Genomic DNA, 21,786 nt, shown 5'->3' with positions numbered 1-21,786 from the left:
GTTTCACACACAAATTAAGAACTGCCTAGAGTCCAAAACCATATTAAAGACCTCATTTAGCACCTAAATCATTGTCGATTTTAAACAATCACATTGAGAAAGGAAACACAAGTCTCAACTGGTCCTTCTGATTGGGACTATCACTATCTTCATTCTCTGATTATCACTTGTTCACCTTTCCTAATCTTGCTTGCAAATGGATCGGAAAGCACCAGCCTCAACTCACACAGGTGTTTGTGAAAAGCTTTTCAATGCTCTCTCTGGTAGTCCTACTTTTCGATCATTCCGAAGGATTTCACATCACCCACAAACACCCACTACTTCGCCAAGTCTACCACCATCAACACCTTTACCACCTCCGGCCAGTCTAGAGTACAACTCCAGTACCTTAGGAGAACAAACAAAACCACATTCTCGTGGAAAAAATGACCAGGGTATGCATTTGGGGCACACTCACGGTGCCCAAAACAATCCACATACTCTTGCCAAAAATGAAGGGCAGATCCACAAGCCTGAAAAGAGCAAATTAGCTGAAGCAGAACTTCCTACCAAGGGTCATCCTTCACTACCATTGCCAAAACCCAAAACTGAGAGAGTGAGATTCACAGCGACACCTGAATCTAATCGGGAGAGAGTGAAGAGCCAAGCATTTAAGGTCAATTCAAAGATTGAACCAGAAACACCATCTAATGTTTCAGCAAAGGAGAAAGCTAAAACAAATCCTGAGGTATCCTTGGCTCCACCACCTGTTGCAGACTCTGGGAGGGGGACACCGAAGGTCGAGCCACCACCTCTGCAACCAGCACCAGAATTGGGGCCGACAAAAGCAGAAGACGCAAAAAAGATAAGATCCAGTACTATAAATGAAAAAGCTTCAGACTACATAACTCGAGCAAGAGCCAAAATTAGGACTACTACAATGGCTGGAGGGAGGTTTTCTTCCTCCAAGTGAGGACTATAAAATATGCTACAGGTTAAAAGAATCAGATAACAACGATCGGCAGAAGGCAGTAATGATTTGGGAGTTGCTAAAGATTTTTCACCTTCAGGTGTATTATTTGATACTATCTTCATTTATGTATGTGTTTCAGTGTGTGGTTGTCTTAGCGAGCTTAAGTTAAAGCTTGTTTTTTATATTTTTGTGGTGGGTATGTGAGATTATATTGAAAGAGAAGTGGAACCAATCTGGGACTTGATGAAAATTTCAACTCAAATTAACTACAGACAGTGCAATTATGAACAAAAGGAAATATTGCCACGGCAGTCCAGCTGATCTAACCAGGAATCAAATTCAATCAATGAAGATATAACAAACCATTGTACTCAGATCTACAATTATCCCGCAAAAGAAGAAAGGAAAAAAGAAATTTCTGTTGTATGCTACACTTAATCGCATGTTCAACGTTGTTATATAGGCTACTATTTCAAAATTGAAACAGTGTTGAGTAATGTTCCTAACACCCAAAGAAAAAGGGAAAAAAAGAAATTTCTGTTGTAGGCTACACTTAATCGCATGTGCAATGTTGTTATATAGGCTACCCTTTCAAAATAGAAACAGTCTCAAGTAATGTTCCTAACATGGATTATTCAGAGTGCTAAATGAATTGAGCATTGATAATAAAATAAAGCAAAGACTTGCACCAGTTGTATTGATCTGCTTAAATTTATACCAATCTGGGCCACAACTGAAAGCATTGAGGCTATGGTTTGATCCGTCCACATAGGCGCCAATATGCTCCTTGATGAAACATAGACTTCTCGAATACCCATATATCACGTACTAGTACCTAAGAAAGACAGAAGATATGGACCCATAATTATTATAATATTTGATACTAGTATTTTTTTAAAATGGTTAGTTTCCATATACAAAGTACATTGGATGAGCATGCATATGATCTGAATTTAATTGAAGGCATATAGAAGATAATGTGGGGTGACAACATTTTGGAGAAAATGCTTTGTACTGTTTGTCGACATAAACCAAGAAAACAATGTAATCCATCTGAACCGGCACAAAACTTGCAGAACTAGTTACCTCTTTCGATTTATCACCAGCAACAACTGCACCTTTTGAATCACATGCCTCAAACTTCTGCAGAAATATAAAGCATAAGATTATTATTTTTAGCAAATCAAGGAAACATAGATTTCACCTGGATCAAGTCCTTACATGCTTAGCAAGGAATTCGAGTGTAAGCTGTACGAACACTTTGTTAAGATCATTTCTGTCAATTGCAATCTGCAAGATAAAGATTAAAAAAAAACAAAACAGAAACAGATTCTGGTTATCAGTGAGATAACTGGGGGGAGTTTTATAATTAAATATTTAAGTGGCCATCTTTCGTAGAGTAGTGTTTCATTACATTCTATTTCTTTTATGGATTCGTTTAAAATGCTTTTTTTTTTCCCAGGCCATCTAGTAAAACATTTTTTCGTAAGACAGAAGAAGGGAAAGAAGTCCCAACCTGGTCCGGATTTCAACGAGGTGCACACAAACTACAGTCACTATTTCTCTATTGCTAAAAACTTGACCTAATTCATTCCAGGATGTGTACTGTCATTTTTATTAAATAAACTACATAATAACTGCCACCTTTGACGTTCAGGACGTGGTAGTCAAGTAAGTTACTATAGATAGAGAATATAAGCAATTTGAATGATTGCCTCATCACAGTAGTCAAATCAAAATTTTGTTTTCTAGTTGTATTGTGCTATTATTTGGATACAAAAAGTAATGCAAATCAGAAAACAGATGATACGCACCAGTCTAGCTCTCAGGGTACGTATTTTAACGACTGGCTCAACCAGCTCCCAATAAACACTGCTCCACATGGATTGCCTGGTCTTGATCTCATTCTTCAGGGCCTAAAGTGCCAAACAGAACAACACTTAGACAAAAATGAAAACCAAGGGTCATTATACTCCTGGATATTAATCAATGAATGAATCATTAGAAGCAGCAAATGACAAGAAAGTGTAATTGCTCACAGAATACATCTTCTCTGTAACTGCTTTCCGTAAAGGTGTTTTATCGCCATTTGCCATTAGAGTGTTTATCTGAGCAAATGAAATTACAAAATCACATCAGCAGTATAAATTAACATTCCTACAAAATAAATTTAAATACAGAATCCTTTCATTTAAAGAGTTCTACATGAGATAAATAGTTAAGTACTGAAGCAAGAAGCTCTGGGGTTAAGAGTCCGATTGTCATTTGTCATATAGATACAGCAAACCGAGCAGGTCACGTTATAATACTATCTAATGTTTATGGATGGAAAATTAGTGCCCTCTGTGGCACTCATGATGCTCAGACTCATACAATAACATCATGAATAAGGAATAACAAAATAACAGTTACTTGTTAGTAGCAAATCAAAGAACACAAAAATACTCATAGGGAGATCACCTCCTTGTAAAGCTGTACAGCCTCCTGGTAGAATTCCTTCTTAGAATATCCAGATTTCCTCAACTTGGCAATTGCATAAGCACTCCTCATCTGTAAACATGAAAGCAAACCAACAAAGGTGATATGGTTTGTGCACTACGCAGACTCGGTTCTCAAGCTAAGTGACGTGAACATATTTAGGTCTCCAAGAGCAAAAATAGTAACGTGAATCATGCTTTCAGTTGTTCACAGAAAATCAAAAAACCTCATGTGTTATCTTCGATTTCAAGTGAGATATTAGTAACTGTGAATGACAATCAATATTACAGACCAGTATACACATTTGATTTTGCTCTAACATGCCATTCACCGTTTTAAGTTCTATTCAAGTGACATTAGAGAAAAAGCCTTCCGCGGATTTCAATTTAGTATATCTGCAGCAGGGAGAGATATAGATGCACTAGAAACCAACAGCTAGCAGACAATAGATTAATACCTCAATTTTGATATCATCTTTTGTTCTTCTCCAACCATCTCTGGTAAACCATCTGACAAATAAGAAGTCAAATGTCAGTACAAATAACAAAGATTAATTACAAAAAATAAAAGATGTACAATGTCATTTGCCACAGATGTTTCATCCTTGTTAGGGCCCATTTGTTTCATTAACTATTATCGGGTAACAGTGAACTCCACGTAGTGAATTCTAACTGACATATCTGAGGGCCTGACCACAGATTATTTTCTCCTTCAACGTTACAACTACTAGAAATGAGGCCTCATATACAATATGATTTATCGCGCGACATCTAGATACAAGTATCTAAATTCTAACACAATAGCTTATTTAAGTCATGTAAAAGAATATCGTAAAAGAATATCCATGTTTGCTGTCTAAAGTTCACATGAGGTTTCTTCTTCATGCCAAATTCTTAAAGAACTCCGAGTATATGAAGCTAAAACAATGTAAAAGGATAAAACCAAATCGAATTCCACCCTCGCATCCTATTATTACATAACTTCAAATTTTACGCAAAACAAAAAGAAACCCTTAGAATTTAACCAACCTTCGCCAAAATGGAATCTTTGTACGAGGTTCATATGGTTCATAGACAAATCCTGGGCTCGTCATGGATATTTGCATAGCCCCCTAGATACATATGATAACCAGATATCAATGCTGTAACACGGAGATAGATGTGCATGGAATTTAAGGTTGCAATGGAAGCAAAAACCAGTTACAATAAGCAGAAAAAACAATACAGGAGAGCTTGAAGCTGAGCTAGACATAATGCACTCAATGTGTGGCCAAGCGGTTCAGCTAACCCTACAGTTGCAGTAAATTAAGGTATTTGAAATGCAATCTCGAGAATCATTTTTGGAAGGGGTCAGATCATAAGAAAAACAGTCTCTCTAATGGCAACGGTCATCATTAGACGTTATCGTTCTCCAGGTCACTAAAATCTCCTTCTTCAACCTAATTAGGCAATGAAGTTTTTCAGACATATATCCAACAATTAGAACAAATCTCTGACTTAAGTGTGACAAATGGAGCAAAACCAGTAAACCCGTGACAAGAAGTGTAATAAAAGGTTATCAATGCGGTTATATACTAGGTCTTCAGGTATACTTGATTTTTGGTTTGTGTTCAGAACTAACAAAGATACCAAGAAGGGCGAAAACAAATACCATTTGTCGTGCTTGAGGAGGTGCTTTCACTTGTGTGCTCATCAGCCTATTTCCATTCATGAGTGTAGACAGATAATCAGCAGCCTAAGAACACAACAAAACCACTTACCCAATTAGAAAGAAATCAAAAACATCAAATTGAAACTACAGACAATCATTGAAGTATTTTTGAATTACCATTGTGGAATTCAGTGACCCTGCACTTGATTTCACCAAAGGAAAACTCCCATAATCCTTGCATGATGAGATAATGGAGAATCTCTGATTCTGAAACCCTACAACTAATCACATTATCACACAAAAAAAAGAACCCCAAATCAAAACAAACTCTTTTACAAGCTAATAAGACAGAACAAGTCATTTCTTAATTATTATTTACCTTTCTCATCAGGATTAAAGTAGTAGTTTTTTGAGCTTCCAAACCTAGAAATTTCAAGATTTAAACTCAGAATAAATTAAAAAAAAAAACATTTTGGAAGGAAATCTAAAATGGAGAAGAAAATAATTACTTACAGAGATGAAATTTCACGAGTTTGAAGAGAGTGATAGAGATATCTGATGTTTCTTGATCTTGCTAAAGCCATCGCATGAAATTAGGGTTTAGAATAATGCTGAATGATCAAATTGGTACAGATCCTTTCTCATAACTGCGCAAATGGAAAAGTGAAAGGAATGGTTTTTTTGTTGTTGTTTAAGGGTTTAAGAGCAACTGCAGTGGACCATTAAACCCAAATTTTTAGTCGAGTGGGCTGGCGTAGTGGGACGGACCATCCATCAAATTTGATCAAAGAGTAAAACCCAGACCAAATTTGGTCGGCGATCAAGACCAAACCCAAATATAATCGGGCGTTTATATAATGTCCGCCTATCCGACGGGCGTTAATGTCCGTTTGTAGCCGCGCGTTCGTAAAGTTAACGCCTGGTGCAGGGGCGTTGGTTAAATGTACGCCTGGATGGGGTGTTGGTATAATGTCCGCCTGGATGGGGCGTACGTAAAATGTACGCCTGGATGGGGCGTACGTAAAGTTAACACTGGGCACCCAGGCGGACATAATGTTAACGCCTCTCTTGGGGCGTTGATATAGTCATGGCCTAACCTCACAAAGTTTTCAAAACTTTGCTTGGGGCGTTAACTTTATCAACGCCCCATTTTTTTTTATTTTTTTTTTTGAATATGTCGGGCGGAATCTTTACAAACGCCCAATGTCAGGCGTTATCTTTATCAACGCCTGATTCCAGGCGTAAGCTTTATCAACGCGCGACCAAATATACTCTTTTCCCACTACTCCACATGACGGACTAAACCCAAATTTGGTCTTTTTTTTAGTCTTTGGTCTTTTGTTATACTCGCACCACTGTGGACGCTCTAAGGAGTAATATTTCTATGCTTCGCCTCGTAGTAGGAAGGGTCGGGCCTGGTGGTGCTTGGCCTCCGACTACCACATGCACGGGCCACATATTAAAAAGTAATATAAATTAACGGTTAGTCCCAAACTTGTTGGGATTTAGACTGTCTAGTCCTGTCCTGTCAAGCCTGGTACGGGAAGGTCCAAATCTGTCAGATCTGAAACGGGTTAGTCCTAATATGAACGATTTAGTCCAAAGCATAATTTTTTCATGGCAAAAATGTCCATAAATTAAATTATTACTTTCATAGATCTATCAGTTCCCGTTTCTTCATTTTCATTCAACGGAAACAACTCTCCGTGTTTTCTCGTCGTCTCAGTGAAAATTCAATCACTAAATATAAATATGGTGATCAAAGAAACACTTGATTCAGCTTGATAAACCGAAACCCTTGGTTGTCGATTCATTCTTTTTGAAGATTAACTCGAAGTTTAAATGAAAAGTTGAGGAGATTCGAGAACATCAAATTAATTTGACGGTTTCATCATAGTAGAAAGCGGTTTGAAGATAAGTTAAATATTCTTATCATTTTATTTGACTTCCATTGTTAATTTATTGATTTAAAAATTGATTTTAGGATTTTTTAACGGTTTTTGGAACCTAATTACTTTGATTTCAGTCAGACTTTTATTCGACTGATAAAAGATTTTAGATTATAATCACGTCATCTAAATTTTCTTACTCTAAAACTTTATATGTTCCTGAACCAGCTCCCCAAAAATGGAAACCATTTGAATATGTTTTCCGTTTTGGATATGAATAGGTAGTCACAATTCATATATACCTAACCTTATTGCTTGTGTTTCAATTTTTCATTTGATCTTGATTGGTGCATGTGCTTTATTTTCATTTCTAGATTCCTTTATCATCTAATTCGTCTATTTATTGGTATTATGCATTTGGTGATTATTGTTGGGCAATCGTAGTTTTATTAGTGTATTATTCTCGTTTAAAGTTTATGTGTCTATTGCTTTTGGTGGGGAAAAATGTTCATGTCTCTCAATGTTACCTATTTCTTGAATACTTGTCACTTAGTGTATAATCTTATGGTGTGCTTAACAGTTGTTTCTTGGGATTTCACTTGCTCGAGATGGAACTTAAGATGCTTTTACTAGTGATGATATTTCTCATGTGGTCATTTAAATTGCACTTCAATCTCCGATTTTTTTTTATTTATTTTCTTGTGTACTTCGGGGTAATTATGGCAAACAATTTTTAATAATACTGGTATAGTTTACGCATATCGTCAGGACTTCAAAATCTCATTTAGGTAAGGATATTTACATCGGTTGTCTTTCTTTTGGTAAATTTTGCGGAAAAGCCTGAGTTTATGTTTAATTTGTACTTAGGTTCGTTAAATCTTTTCCCTGCCAAACTATAAGTTCAATTAATGGTGTGCACTGATTAAAAAGAATGAAATTTAATAAGTATCATCCCAGGATTATGTAGTTCCAGTCCTCAAGAGCAATAAAATGTTATATCAGATGTTGCATCAAGTGGTTAACTTGGCTACTTATAGAATGGTAGGATTAGACATGTGTTGGGAGGATTAGGTGGTCCATAACCATGATTATATGAAAATGATATGCTATTGAATTACTAATTATCCTAATATCACCATGACCGTGTACATTAAGTGGTCCATAACCAATGGTTTAAGTGGACATGAAATTTTACGAGGTTCACTTCCCAATCTAACTATTATGCTTAATCATAAAAATAAGAATTGACTGGTGTATTTTCTTGTACACCCGTTATATGGGTGCACATATGAGTGCACCTTTTATTGTGCTTGATATACGATGTGTATATGCTTGTACACCAACTATATGTAGTGCACTTTTGTTGTGGTGGCGGATTAGGTATGGCAATCAAAAGACTTTTGGTGAGAACACTATTGAACAAGCTGCAGTTAGAGATATTCAAAAAGCTTGTATATGTGATGATAAATTCTTACTTTTATTTGTGCATTTTTATCTAAGATTGATTGTGGTCAATAGTTTTATAGGTGTTTTATGTGTAGGGTAATCTTTACCTAAATTATATGCATGCCAAGATGCTTTACTGTGTCTCCCGTGCATTTTCATGTTGCAAAAGTTAGTTCTGGAGAGAAGATAACGAACCATGGCCCACCTCAACATTTCAGGCGTCGAACATGTGCCCTGCCCTTGCTTGAAAAGTAGCTCAAGGTGTGCTTTTTTAAATGTTATCGTATTATAAGTAGATCAAATGAAGAATATAAATCCTTTGAATTCCAATGTGTACATAGTTGTACACATATTGATTCTTAATGTGTACATAATTGTACACATGTTGATATTGGCCATGGAGAAGTTAAATCTTGGGAAAGCTGAGATAATGAGTTTGTTTGTATCTAAGATGATGCCGTCATGGTTCCTGCCTTCCCGTTGAAAGAAGATCGATATGGGGTTTGCTTGGCTGTTGGAATTGGATCCTAAATCAGTGACATCTTGTTTTTGCTAGGAAATATTAACAAAAAGATTCCCAGGTATGTCCGCTCTTTCTGAACCAAGATTGAATTTCATTTACGCTGTCCTCGATCATATGTAAACCCATTCCATTTTGTCCCTCCTAATATGAAAATTTATAGGTACTTTACTTACCTTATGTTTCATTGTCGTCCATTTTTCTAACTGTTGCTACATTATTTTGATCTGAGACACCATTACAAACTGGTAGGACCAATAGTCACTTGTATTTGCTCAATGTGACATTCATGCTTCATACTTTATACGAATATTTCTTTTTTTCTTTATTATTCCCTTTTAATTTAGTGACAGAAAATTACATGTGTACATATTGGTACACCTGTAATACAAGTTTACATTGTTATGCACATGTGACAGAGATTACTTGTGTACATAATCTGAAAAATTTCAAGCTGGTCGATATATATCGCATAAGCTTACGTAAGTGTAAATTTCCACTTATTATTATGGTTTTCAGATTGCATTTTATTCAATTTCCAGTTTATCTCTCTGGCGAATTCTTTTCTTTTTTGTACTGGCTATATGAGGTGTATTTTCTTGTACACCAGCCACTAGTTGTACGCGGTGTACATAAAAGTTTATCTCTATGGCGATTTCTTTTCTTTTTTATCTGGCAATATGAGGTGTATTTTCTTGTACACCAGTCACTAGTTTTACGAGGTGTATTTGACCGCATAAACATATACATGCATACATAATGGTGTGTACAAGCTGGCAAACAAGTGGGAAGAAAATGATACCATAAGCTTATGCGCACGTTAATAACTATGTACAAGCTGGTGCAGTACGGAAAAAAAATGAGAGTATATGCTTATGCTTGCATAAATAACTATGTGTACATGTTAGTGCACCCTGAAAAAATGAGGGGATAAGATTATGTTTGCGTACAAATAAGGACACAAGCTTATGATGGCTAGACTAGTTTTTTTTCGTTTCATTTGATATTAACATTATTGATAGCTTGATTTTGCTAGATTGGTTGGTTATGGATGTGGATGATCTAGCGCTCATGCAACTTTCTGGTACTATGTGTAAGAAAGAAGACTTTATAAATTTAAGGTTCCACGTGTTCAATGTTTCATTTTCTTTAAAAGAGTTTCGGAAAATTTCGACTATTTAACAGTCATGAACAAGAAATATGGAACCGTTGAAGGCGTCACTTAGTGCAGTTGAATGAATTTCCTCACTGTTTAACTCAGAGGATGAGTTGAAGATGATAAAGGAGGTTGTGAGCACATCTGCCTTTGGAAGTGACCTCACCTTATGCTCTATGCTTGCAGCCCAAGATGCTGCAACACGGTACAAGGTATACTTGGTTCCTTTTATGATTCTTATCTTGATGTTGGTCTAAGCTGATAACATGATTGTGTTCGTTAAGTTTCTTAGTTGAATTTGACTAACACAACCTTTATTTTACAAATATATTTTATTGGAGGATTAGCCTTTGTGTTCACCAACACAACCAGTGTAGCTTGCTTGTTTGTCCTTCCCTATGCATACAGTGGTTTTTTACATATTAAATTTAAGGACTCATAAACACCAAATGACTTAGTTATGTATTGCGTGAGGGTCCTAATGAAAGATTTACTAGGTATTTTTTAGGGGTGTACATATTGGTGCACTTGTGTAATTCCCATGAAAAAATAGGTTTGTGTTTGGTTATGAATGGTCTCTCTTATGCATGATTTGCAGGGGTGTATAGCTTGCTTGTTTGTCCTTCCCAATACATACAGTGGTTTTTTACATATTAAATTTAAGGACTCATAAACACCAAATGGCTTAATTATGTATTGTGTGAGGGTCCTAATAAAAGCTTTACTAGGTGTTTTTTTTTTCTTTCTTTCTTTTTGTTGTAGACTTTTTATGCGTAGAAGATTCAAGTTGTATATGTGTATAAACTTCGGAATTTTGTTCAGTCTTATGAATATACGACTTGTTTTCTGTATGCGGATGTTAGATTTTCTAGATTTTGTACATCTGTACATGGTGTACACTACTGTCATGTCTCATTGGTATATGACTTGTTTTATGGGTATGGATGCTGGATTTTCATGATTTTTGTAGATGTGTACATGGTGGTACACCACCATGTGTACACATTTGTGTTTATGCCTGCTAGCTCGAGTCTGTAGTGAAGGAAAGATGTGTTTGGTTTGTGATGTGATTTCAAGTTGTTGTTGTAGTAAGAAGTTCGTTGAGACTTGTGAAAGCGAAAGATTTTAGATTTAATTTTAAAGTAAAGAAAAGAAGCAAATAAATGTTGATAGGTTGTGAAAATTATGGAGAGGCTGGAGCTAGTATTTCACCATTCATCAATACTTATGTGGTTCTAAATTAATTTATATCATGCAATTTAAACAATTGATTCGATTCTAAAGTATTGCCAAAATCAAATTTCCAAAATATCAAATGTTTGTCGCAAGTATAACGCATCAAGAGTCTAAAAACTAAGCATGCATCATCAATAGAAAACACATTTGATTAATAAGAATCATTTAATTTATTTTTTATCAATGCAATTAATCATAAAAAAATATTGCATAAATTTATTAAATTAATATTACCACATAATTCTTGAGAGAATGGCTTCTTCCGTCGCCCCAAAGATTGGGTTTACCTCATCATTAGGAAAACACGCTCAAAGGTGGTGTACAAATGATGAAATGGAAGAAACAATGATAACCGGGTTTGCAACAGTTATAAGTGTTACAAACTGAAAAGAACGATACAGAGGATGTATCACTGTTGCTGTAGCTCTAAGACTGTCGTTGAGCAGTCGCAAATACTGTAGAAAAAACGACTGCTTCTGTGGGTCAATGTTCTTCGTGTTCTTCAATGGCAGCAGCAGCAACAGTTTTCTCTGGTGATCGTGTTTCTCCTCTGTGATGTTCCAAAGCCTTCCCAAACTCTCTGTCCCCTTCTCTGCTACCCCAGGGTGATATTTATACTCAACATGCGAAGAAAAATCTCCATAATAACTCACAGTAATCTCTCTTTATTCGGCAGTGAATGAAAATATTCTTGAGAAATTTTCTTTCCATTCTTTTCTTGTCATGTTGTTTTCTCTAGATAATATGTTCCAACACGTTCCTTATTCTTCTATGTCAGCAACAAACACGTTGTATCAACGAAAAAACTTCCCAAAATTACCCGGAAATTAAAACAAAATATAAGAGAAAATATTTCTTTCATTATTTACGTGCATGAATCAATTACCTTCCCTGTTTAAGTGAAACAGGTTATTTGCAAACCAATCCCGTGAAAAAATCACATAAAATCACGTCCAATTCTGCTCCACAAAATATCGCAGGTGCAAAGGCAATTTAGAAGAAGAAGAAGATTACTAGATTTATGAATTATAATATGTTTGATTTTAGGTTTTAGGTTTTTATTTTAGATGGAGGATAATTTACACATTTTACTATTGCAATAAGACACCCCCTAACCAACTTTTCAGTCACTAGAAATCCAAGTGAAACCCCTCTATTGGAATGTGACTCCTCAATAATAGGCTTCTTCATTTACGTAGATTGGAACGACACTTCAGTTTATCAAGTATCATAGGGTACCATCAGTCATATTATTGTCCCTTCTTAAAAACTATTTTACCTTACCAACTTTGGCTTCTTTATCTGCCATGAATCCATTTTTCTTTTTCAATTGAAATCATTTATCATCTTCTGAAAACCTACGGTTGTTAAGCACAAGTTCTCTTCCTCCTCGAATTATTTTAGATTCGAAAAACCTAATCTTTTTTGTGTTTGAGATGGTTAAATTGATTGAAATCAGGGAAACAAATTAGTATTGCAGTTTTACTTACGGTTAGGTATTCTTAGTTTCCTAACCGTAAACTTGTTTCCTGAAACTGTCACGGTTAGGTAACTAACAACTACCAACCGTACATCAATTTAACCCATTTACCTGAACGTAAAATATTTCCGAGTTTTTTAAGTATATGTACGGCTGGGTTTGATCCTAAACAAACCAACCGTAATATGTTTACGGTTGGGTTCGATTAAGAGCAAACCCAACAGTAAGTTTTCCTGTCAATCAATTTTATTTTTGTTGCTATCAGCTCTCTAACTCATCATTGTTGACTCAACGTGTTGATTCAAGCATTTTTAACCTTGGTCTTCTAAACTGTGCTTTCCTAGATATTTTTTGAGGAAAAGGCAAATCCGAATTAAAACTGACTCTCACTAAATCAGTGAGAAATCAGGAAGGAAAAGCTATCAGGGCTAGCTTGTACCCATTACAGTTTCCCAATTACATATAAGAGTAGAAAGAGAAAAACCCTCAAACAACTTAGTTTGTAAATCCCAATTATAAAGGGTGCATTTAACAGCCACAATCAATTGGTTTAGGTGTCTTTTCTTAACTGAATACAACCTATTGTTCCTCTCGTTCCAAATGATCCACCAGATAGCGAAAGGAAGTAAGCCCCAAATTTTCTTAATAATCTTTCTTCCTTTCTTGTTTTTCCACTCCCAAATTGTCGACTTCACATCTTGTGTGAAGGTCCAGCACAATCCAAACTATCAAGGAAATAACTCCATAACTTGGCAGCCTCTCTACAATGTAAAAACAAGTGATCACTAGTCTCTACAGCTGTTGCACAAAACAAACAATCTGGATTCTGAACCTTACCAGCTCTATATAAATAGTCCAAAGTTGGTGCACCTTTATGACAAAGAGTCCACACCAAGAAAGAAACCTTTAAAGGAACTCTGGCATTCCAAATTTGTTTATACGAAAAAGAGAAATAACCATCTAAATCAAGAGTAGAATAACAATTAGCAACAGAAAAATCTTTGTGCTTCCATTGCCACTGATCATTATCAGCAGACAAAAGTGGCTTACCAATTACTTGCAGTAAGAGTGCTACCTCTCCCACTTCTTCCTCTTTCAAATTTCTTCTAAAATCCAAATCCCATGCTCCATATTCATTAATCATTTGAGAAACAGTAGCATCTTTTTTCCTAGATAATTTAAAAAGTGATGGAAATCACATTTGAAAGGTTTGGTTACCGCTCCATGGATCTTTCCAAAAAAGAATATTGTGCCCATTCTTGATAATGAAATTAGTGTGCAGCTTAACATGATCTCTAGCTTTTAAAATTACAATCCATAAACTAAAACCTATTGTTTTATAGAAAGAGTTAGGAAGGAAAGATTCAAGGTTACCTCCAAATTTTTCATGAATTATTTTCCTCCAAAGAGCCCTCTTTTCGTTCCAATATCTCCAAATCCATTTATAATGAAGAGCATGATTCACCAATTTCAGCTTCTTAATACCAATTCCCCCTCTATTCTGTGGCAAATTCGCTTTAAACCACGATACCCAACTTATTTTATTTTTAGTTCTAGAAGAACCCCAAAGAAAATTTCTCATTAGTCTTTCCAACTCTTTAATTACCGAAACCGGCATCTGAAACATAGCCAAATAATACACCGGCAAACTTTCCAGCACACTATTTATCATGATAAGTCTTCCTCCTTTAGATAGATACTTCCTTTTCCAAGTTGAAAGTTTCTGCTACACTCTCTGAATAATAATGTCCCAAACTGATTTACACTTGGATTTACTGCTGAATGGGATTCCAAGATAGTTGATAGGAAGAGTGGCCAGACTACATCCAAAAATGTCCGCACAACTAGCACCATTATGATCAACACCAATACCTGCTATTGCACTCTTCCTAAAATTAACTTTAAGTCCAGAAATAATCTCAAAAGCAAGAAAAATATTCTTGAGATTAGCCACTTGTTCTTCAGAATCATCAAGGAATACAATCAGATCATCCACGAACTGCAAATGATTTACCACAGTTCCATGTTGTGCGACTTTAAAACCAGATAAGAGACCTGATGCAGCCGCTTTCTTGATCATTAAGGATAACACTTCAGTTATCAAAATAAAAAGAAAAGGTGAAATTGGGTCACCTTGTCTTATACCCTTCTGACTTTTGAACAACTCAGTAGCTTCACCATTTATAAGCACCGCAAACCTAGCATACAAAATGCACCATTTAGTCCAGCTTCTCCAAATGTGGCCAAAACCAAACTTTGCAAGAGTAAGATCAACGCAGTTCCAATTAATGTTGTCAAAATATTTCTCAAAATCAACTTTACAAACCAGACCTGGCCTGCCCTCCTTTTGCCTCTATAGATGGGGAAAAACGATTTGCTGGTTTTACGGAATTGAGGAGACGTCCGTGTGGAGACTCCTTGAACCGATCGAAATGTTGAACCTCATACAGATGTACTGCAATAAGGGAGTGCTTTAAGTTCGAGAGATCAATCTGTAGGACTCTGGCCTAAACCAAGAACAATGGCCGTTCCAGAGTCAATTCGGTCACAATAGAGGATGGGTTGATCTATAGGAGGGAAGCTGAGAAATGTGCGGGATCAATGGTGATCTGAAATTATATGTGTATTGTGAATTCAGCGTAAGAACGCTATAAATGATTGAATTTTACTCAATTGAGAGTGATTGCTCAGACGATGAGTTCGTGTAGACGAAAGATTGTATGTATGAACTTGCCGAGAAATTCCTTGTTTAGACGAATGTTCGAGTATTCGAATCTTGTCCTTTCAATCATGATTCAGAGGTATTTTATATTGATGGAATTAAAAACACCATGATCCCATGAAGTATGACAGTTGCTGAAGTCAATGAGTGGGGAAGTGGGAAATCGTGTTAAAACCAGTTGTTCATCGTCCGGAGACTTGGTTAATTTTCCACCCACTACTTTGCTGACTGTTCCAGCTGATTGCACGACTTGCTCACATTCTCTTCATGTGTTTAGACACACGTGTCGTAGACCGCCAGACCAAAACCCTAGTTAATATCCCCCCATGTGACACGATTGATGTCTCGTGATTGTGGAGTCAATTGTTGACTTTATGGGACGATGAGTCCTTGTATTTCTGAGTTGAACATAATTTGCAAATGTTCTGAGACTCATGAATTAAACGGATGTCTGCTGAGACGAGGTATCATTATTGAATAAATGTTGATAACCTAAGATGAGCAAACTGTGTTGCTGAATTGATGAATATTGATAGTTGAACCAATATCTTTAATCTGAGCAAATATTGCTAGTTCGAAAAAATATTGCCAGTTTGAGCAAATATTGCTCGTTTAATGAATTGTTGGTAGCAGGACCAAATAAAATATTAATTTAACTGACTGCTGGGTCGAGTATAAAGTTGATCAGGGGATCAACATAAAATTATCAGTATTTGAATCTGCTCATAATTATGTTCTTGGAGAGCTCTGGATTCAAAACCCTAATTTTATGAATCGATGATTTATTGAAAATCTACCGCAGAGTGAAGCTGGGACCGGCTACATGGGATGATGAGTCCACCATGTAACGCCCAGATGCTCGAATGAGCAAAATACCAAATTCTCTTGAGGACCAGTTGGTGAAAGAATGATTAAATGTTGGTTTAATCGTTTATTGAAATAATGCCCGTGTGAGCGACAGGTAGTAAAACCTAGTTATGGAGAGATGAGAGACCGACCAAGAGGGCATGAAACCGGCCCTTGGTGGTCATGGGACCAGCTGATGGTCATCTGAGCAAACTCCTAATTGTTTGAAAAGAGTTTGAACCTAATATGAGCAATTGAGCAAATTAGGTTAAAATCATTAAAACATGTGGAACCGACTATTTGCAAGCTTTAGAGACACCCTCGGTTGGTCAAGGGGATGCGCCCATGTCACCATCGTGTCCGTGTCTCAGTCCTGAGAGTTTCAATATTTTCCGGTGTGCGTTTGAGCAACATTTTGAGAAAATATGAAGAAATCAGGGATTTCGCTGAAACCGTGAAACTTCATGAGATGAAGGAATGAATAATAAAATAATGAAAGAATCTTGAATTGTGGGACCGGCTATGGCCGAGGCATGCGTCCGGTCCCAAGACACTTTTCCTAATTCATAATATTTTTCATGATTTTAGAGAAATATCATAAAATCCAAGAGTTTGTTGAAATCAAGGAATTTATTGAGATCAAGGACTTTCCATGAGATGAGGGAAACATAAAAAATAATAATAAAAAAATAAGGGACGTGTAGGACCGGCTAGGGCATGAACGGCTGGCTAGGGCACGGTCCCACGAGATTCCCTAATTTTATATTATTTTCATGACTTGAGGGAGATTTCATGAATTCAAGGAGTTTGCTGAAACTAGGGAATTTCCTTGAAGTGAAGGAGTTTCCATGGGATGAGGAAACAAATAATATTAAAATAATAAGACACGGGCGTGTGGGACCGTCCACGGCTAGGGCATGGCCGGCCAAGATCTCGGGTCTCGTGCGTTTTCTCCCTAATTTATAATATTTCATGAATTAAGGGAAATATCATGAAATCAAGGAATTTTCATGGGATGAGGGAAATAGTAAAATGATAAGGAGTTATGAGGTGTGGGACCGTCCATGGCTCGGGCATGGCCGGCCGGCTAGTGGACCCGGTCCCCCGATACCTTTCCTAAATTTTATTATTTCTTTGGTACGAGGAAACACCATGAGACTGGGAGTTTCCTTGAGACAAAAGATATTTGTTCAAATGAAGGGATTTTCATGAGATCGGAGAAAAACAATAAAATATGATAAAATATAAATCTGGACGTGGGGCTAGTCACGGCGTGACTGGCCAGCCGGTGAGCCCAGTCCCCTAGCACCTTTGCTAATATTTTATTATTATTATTTTTATTCCTATTTTGCATAGGTTCATCGTTCCTTCGTGTTTTGGAATGCTCGTTTGCGCATTCAGGTGCTCGTTTGTGCATTATTGCTGAGTACACTTGCACCATTTTGGTAGGGGCTTACTCGAGAGCTGCTCAGATGCCCGTAAGTTGAATATTTATCACTAACCCGTGGAATTCTACTGAGAAGAACCACGAATTGAAGTGACGAAATATTACAAAGAATCGCAGAATATTGTTGAATATTCAGTTAACGATTACAGATAATTAACTGACGGCTCTATACTAGCAGGCATGCTGTCTAGGAGCATTAATTATCTGAGAATTGAGAAATATGATCTTGTTGAAAACGTCATATTTCCTTTACATAGTCAGGGAACACCTTGTTGTATCCTGAAGACGTTATTTCTCTATACTAGCAGGCATGATGTCTAGGAGCCGTCCAATCTTTCGATTCTATATAGAAATAATTACTGAAATTGCTCACTATTCATGAAATGTGTCATTCCCTCAGCTGAGAGACTATACATCTACATATACTCTGAGAGACAGCATTCTCAGTCAGAGATTTTTCGGCCTGAGCTTTCACGCTTTCCACGAGAGACACGAGCCTCAATACTCAGCTGATTGCTGGATCAGGAGCATTACGATTATGGTTTTACGATTTTAACCCTTGTTGAAAATCCACCATCTACATCAAGTCCCTTGCTTAGTGAGGGACATTCATGTTCCTCAGTCAGCACTGTATGGTGATTTTCCAGTGACAAAATAAGTAATTGAACTTAGTCGTAAGATAAGACGTTACCGGATTTTTGACTGAATGAGCAATCCATGGATTGAATAAAACCCAGTGACATAATAGAGTGTCATCTAACAAGCATAAATTGGTGTAGAACCGATGATTTGATGGTGGAACCTTGGTTGGTTTGGGATTCATGGGTCGGGCCCAAATAAGAAAATCCTTGTGGAATTAGGTTTTGGAAATAAAGTTGATATAAAAGGGAATTAATCCCCTTTTTTTTTTATTTCACCTTGGCCGAACATCACCTTTACCTCTCCATCGTCTTCACGCCAGCATAAAGGAGGAGCAGGGAAAATCGCCGGAGCTCAGCGCCGTCCGTCCGCCGCCGTTCACCGTCCGGCCAATTTCCAGCCGGCATATAGGTGCGATTTTTTTTTTACATGAGTTTTTCTCATGTGAAATATATTTTTCATGAAAAATATATATGAATAGTTTGCGTCGCATATATATATATATATAATGCATATATATATATATATATTTATGTTGACAAATAAAATATGATTTTGAGCAATCATTAAAGTAAACAGTTATTCATGATGAAATATTGTTTTCATGTAAATTTTCATAACATCGTGACTGTTCACATGATGAAAATTTATATTCATGATTTTATGAAAAATAGGGTACTAAAGTTTTGTTCGCCTTTTGTAGATTTGAAGAGACGAGCAAGGTTTTGAAGTGCTAGCTCTCGTATCACAATCACTACTGTTAGTGGAATTGTAAAAAGGTAAGAGTTAAGGATTACCATTTTGTAGATGTTTGCATGAGCACTTTCCCAATTACTTCATTCCGTTGATGTTTTCATCTTGTCTAAATGGTAGACTGAAGTAAAAAATTGTGTGCATGTTACAGCCACTTCACAAGGATGTCTGATCCTCAAGAAAATGGTGCCTCCAGGGATGATGTACACATAGATGATGACGCATCCATGGATGATACATGCATGGATGAGACTTCCATTGATGAATAAGAAGAAACTCCTGGGATCAAGAATGTTCCAAACGTGGATGATGCGTTTTTTGAGGTTCAGTAGGAGACCGAAAAACATCTTAAGTCCCCAGCATATCATCTTCTGATAAATCCCAGGAGTGTTACTCAAAAGAAATTAGTGACTCCCAAAACAGTAATTCGATTTTTCCTTGAACGAGGAATTTTTCTTGCATCAATCATAGAGTTTAAGCTTTCTCGATGACCTTTGGAGAAATTCTTTGGATGGGTGAGGCACATGCTGGATTTTCCTCATGTCAGATCTATGTTGAACCAAGCACAAGTAACAAGGGACATTCAGGCATCCGAAGACTAATTAATTTTTCATGATGCGCGAGGCATAGTGGCTCTTCTTGCTCGTTGGTGCATTCCAACCCATACCTTCATATGCAGATAGGGAGAGTTTACTGTTATCTTAGAGGATGTGGCGGCTTTGTTGCATCTCCCAATCACAGGTAATCTTCCTGAAGGTCTTTTTGCTGAAGAGACAGCAATTTATGACATCTTGACAGTGGAAATGGAGGGAATCAACAAGGTGTCTGTCAAATATTGTTATGCTTACCGGTTAACGCGTTGGTGGCCAAGAGATGAAGTTCTTGATTATCCTGTTGACGGTACGTTGTCTATTGCTGCTTTCTTATGCTTATGGCTATACAGAGATGTGTTCGAAGATAGTGGAACTTTGTTGAAGCCATTTGTGATTCCCTTTGCTATCAAGATGGCTCAAGGTGAGCAACTCCCGATTGGTAGTCTATTCTTGGGTTCTTTGTATTCTAATTTGGATTCCCTGATTATAGACTCCAGTGTATCGAATGGCTTTATGAAGATCGAATGCTATGCCAATACGATGTTTCTCCAAGATTTGTTGTGGGAACATTTCAAGAATTATGCTCATATCGTATCCTGCCAGAACCGTGTGCCGATACTCGTCATGTATTCTCTGAGAAAGATAATGCCAGGATTATGCGCTGGTCTACAAAGAAGCCTCGGTTTAAGACACGTCTCATTGATGTTTTAGACAATGAATCTGAATTCACATTTCTCCCATGGGTGTCAGTTCCTTCTTGTATTTCCCATCCGTCAACCTTCAATATCGAAGAAAGTAGGATTTTAGCATCTGGTGCAGGCCTGAGTGATGGCGAGAGATCTTTCATGTTGAGTTGCACTCCTGGTCACTTGATATCAGAAATATATGGAGAGCTTTCAGTGGAGGATTATAACATCGACAGGGCAGCTCGGAAAATGGGTATGGATCAGTGTGTTCCGACTTTTCGAATGAGAAATCCATCGGTTGAGCAACTTAGGACCCATTTGGACCGCACACATGTGGAAGGAAGTGCTTACTGGTTTCCTTGCTCCGATACGATTACTTATGTAACTCCAGGTTATGTAGACTTCTGGGATCAGCAGCTTGATCGTCTACATAATTTTGCAACGACTGGTCAACCTCCGGTGAAAAACGCCCCTTCTGCTGAGATGCTTTCAACTCGACCAAGATTGAAGTATCTTTCTGGTGATAAACGAAAGACATCTCCGGGATGTTTACAGGTATGAACCCTTTTAATAATCTTCATAAAGTTATGATAATTATATTTTGATCATTGTATCAAAATTTTCCACAGGACGGTCGCAATGTAAGACCTCGAATACGTGTAGACTTCTCAGAAACTGAAGCAATTATTCATTGCGGAGAAGGAAGGAGCAAGAATTATAAGCTTTTACCTAACACCATAAAATCTCCAGTTGTTTCTTTGGTGAGCTATCCATACTCTTTTGTTATGACTTCTTCTTCTTCCGTGTAATTAGGATCGTGAAACCAGTATTTGTTATTCAGTTGCAGAACTTTGCTCCATCCAGTATTGACGGTCTTCAATTCTCTGCTGCTGGGCAGACGGTTTCTGACTCGAGTGTTGAAGAAGAGGCCGAAGTAAGTATTTCTTCGCATGACACATTATGATGCTTTGTAGGCAAAATACTAATTGTTGAAAAATATCCAGGAGGATGTCGTCATGGAAGTGGAGAGTTCTGATGCTCGTTCACCTTCGAATGATGGAGATAAAGAAAATTCCCAGGGTTCAGAACCGAATGGAAGCAATGATACTCTTGATGCTTTCACGGGCAATTCTGATTCTTTAAACGTTTCAGAAACCATTCAAGTAAGTATTTCCCTTGTATTTTATCTGTGGATGCATTAAATCGTTGATTTATGAACAAGTGAATGAGAATCCACATGCATATACGAAAAACTTTGTCGAAATTCGTCGTCAGAAAATTCAGAACCAAGCC

The 21,786-nt window shown here is 37.0% G+C and overlaps 2 protein-coding genes across 3 annotated transcripts; both read right to left on the bottom strand.

Annotated features, from left to right (window-relative positions):
- Positions 1-1,330: 1,330 nt before the first annotated feature.
- Positions 1,331-5,764, bottom strand: LOC113345431. Of its 2 annotated transcripts, none has more exons than XM_026589204.1 (12): positions 5,594-5,764; positions 5,460-5,503; positions 5,258-5,355; positions 5,081-5,164; positions 4,459-4,541; positions 3,888-3,939; positions 3,413-3,502; positions 2,992-3,060; positions 2,767-2,868; positions 2,174-2,242; positions 2,039-2,095; positions 1,331-1,787 (listed from the first exon to the last, which is right to left on the bottom strand). In XM_026589204.1, exons 1-12 carry the CDS (start codon positions 5,662-5,664, stop codon positions 1,701-1,703), a joined length of 906 nt encoding a protein of 301 aa, XP_026444989.1. In that variant the 5' UTR covers positions 5,665-5,764; the 3' UTR covers positions 1,331-1,700. The 2 variants fall into 2 exon arrangements, with proteins under 2 accessions (XP_026444989.1, XP_026444988.1); XM_026589203.1 differs by having other exon boundaries at positions 5,258-5,361; positions 5,594-5,763.
- Positions 5,765-13,498: 7,734 nt separating this feature from the next.
- LOC113345474 lies at positions 13,499-20,654 on the bottom strand. Its single transcript, XM_026589250.1, has 4 exons — positions 20,538-20,654; positions 14,538-15,160; positions 14,414-14,425; positions 13,499-13,976 (listed from the first exon to the last, which is right to left on the bottom strand). The coding sequence occupies exons 1-4, from the start codon at positions 20,652-20,654 to the stop codon at positions 13,499-13,501; spliced, it is 1,230 nt and encodes a 409-aa protein (XP_026445035.1).
- Between the last annotated feature and the right edge of the window lie 1,132 nt (positions 20,655-21,786).

Source organism: Papaver somniferum, unplaced genomic scaffold (assembly GCF_003573695.1).
Source record: "Papaver somniferum cultivar HN1 unplaced genomic scaffold, ASM357369v1 unplaced-scaffold_81, whole genome shotgun sequence".
NCBI lineage: Eukaryota > Viridiplantae > Streptophyta > Magnoliopsida > Ranunculales > Papaveraceae > Papaver > Papaver somniferum.
The sequence above is the reverse complement of the archived record's forward strand: the minus strand, read 5'-3'. Positions and strand labels throughout refer to the sequence as shown.

Excerpts from the sequence above, each read along its gene's own strand:
- LOC113345431 (XM_026589203.1), bottom strand. The coding sequence starts at position 5,664 with ATGGCTTTAGCAAGATCAAGAAACATCAGATATCTCTATCACTCTCTT. Across the intron at positions 3,503-3,887 it reads AAGATGATATCAAAATTGAG|ATGAGGAGTGCTTATGCAAT; the intron begins GTATTAATCTAT and ends TCATGTTTACAG. Across the intron at positions 2,243-2,766 it reads GTACCCTGAGAGCTAGACTG|ATTGCAATTGACAGAAATGA; the intron begins GTGCGTATCATC and ends TTTATCTTGCAG.
- LOC113345474 (XM_026589250.1), bottom strand. The coding sequence starts at position 20,654 with ATGAAAGATCTCTCGCCATCACTCAGGCCTGCACCAGATGCTAAAATC. Across the intron at positions 15,161-20,537 it reads CTGACACCCATGGGAGAAAT|AGGCAAAAGGAGGGCAGGCC; the intron begins GTGAATTCAGAT and ends CCCCATCTATAG.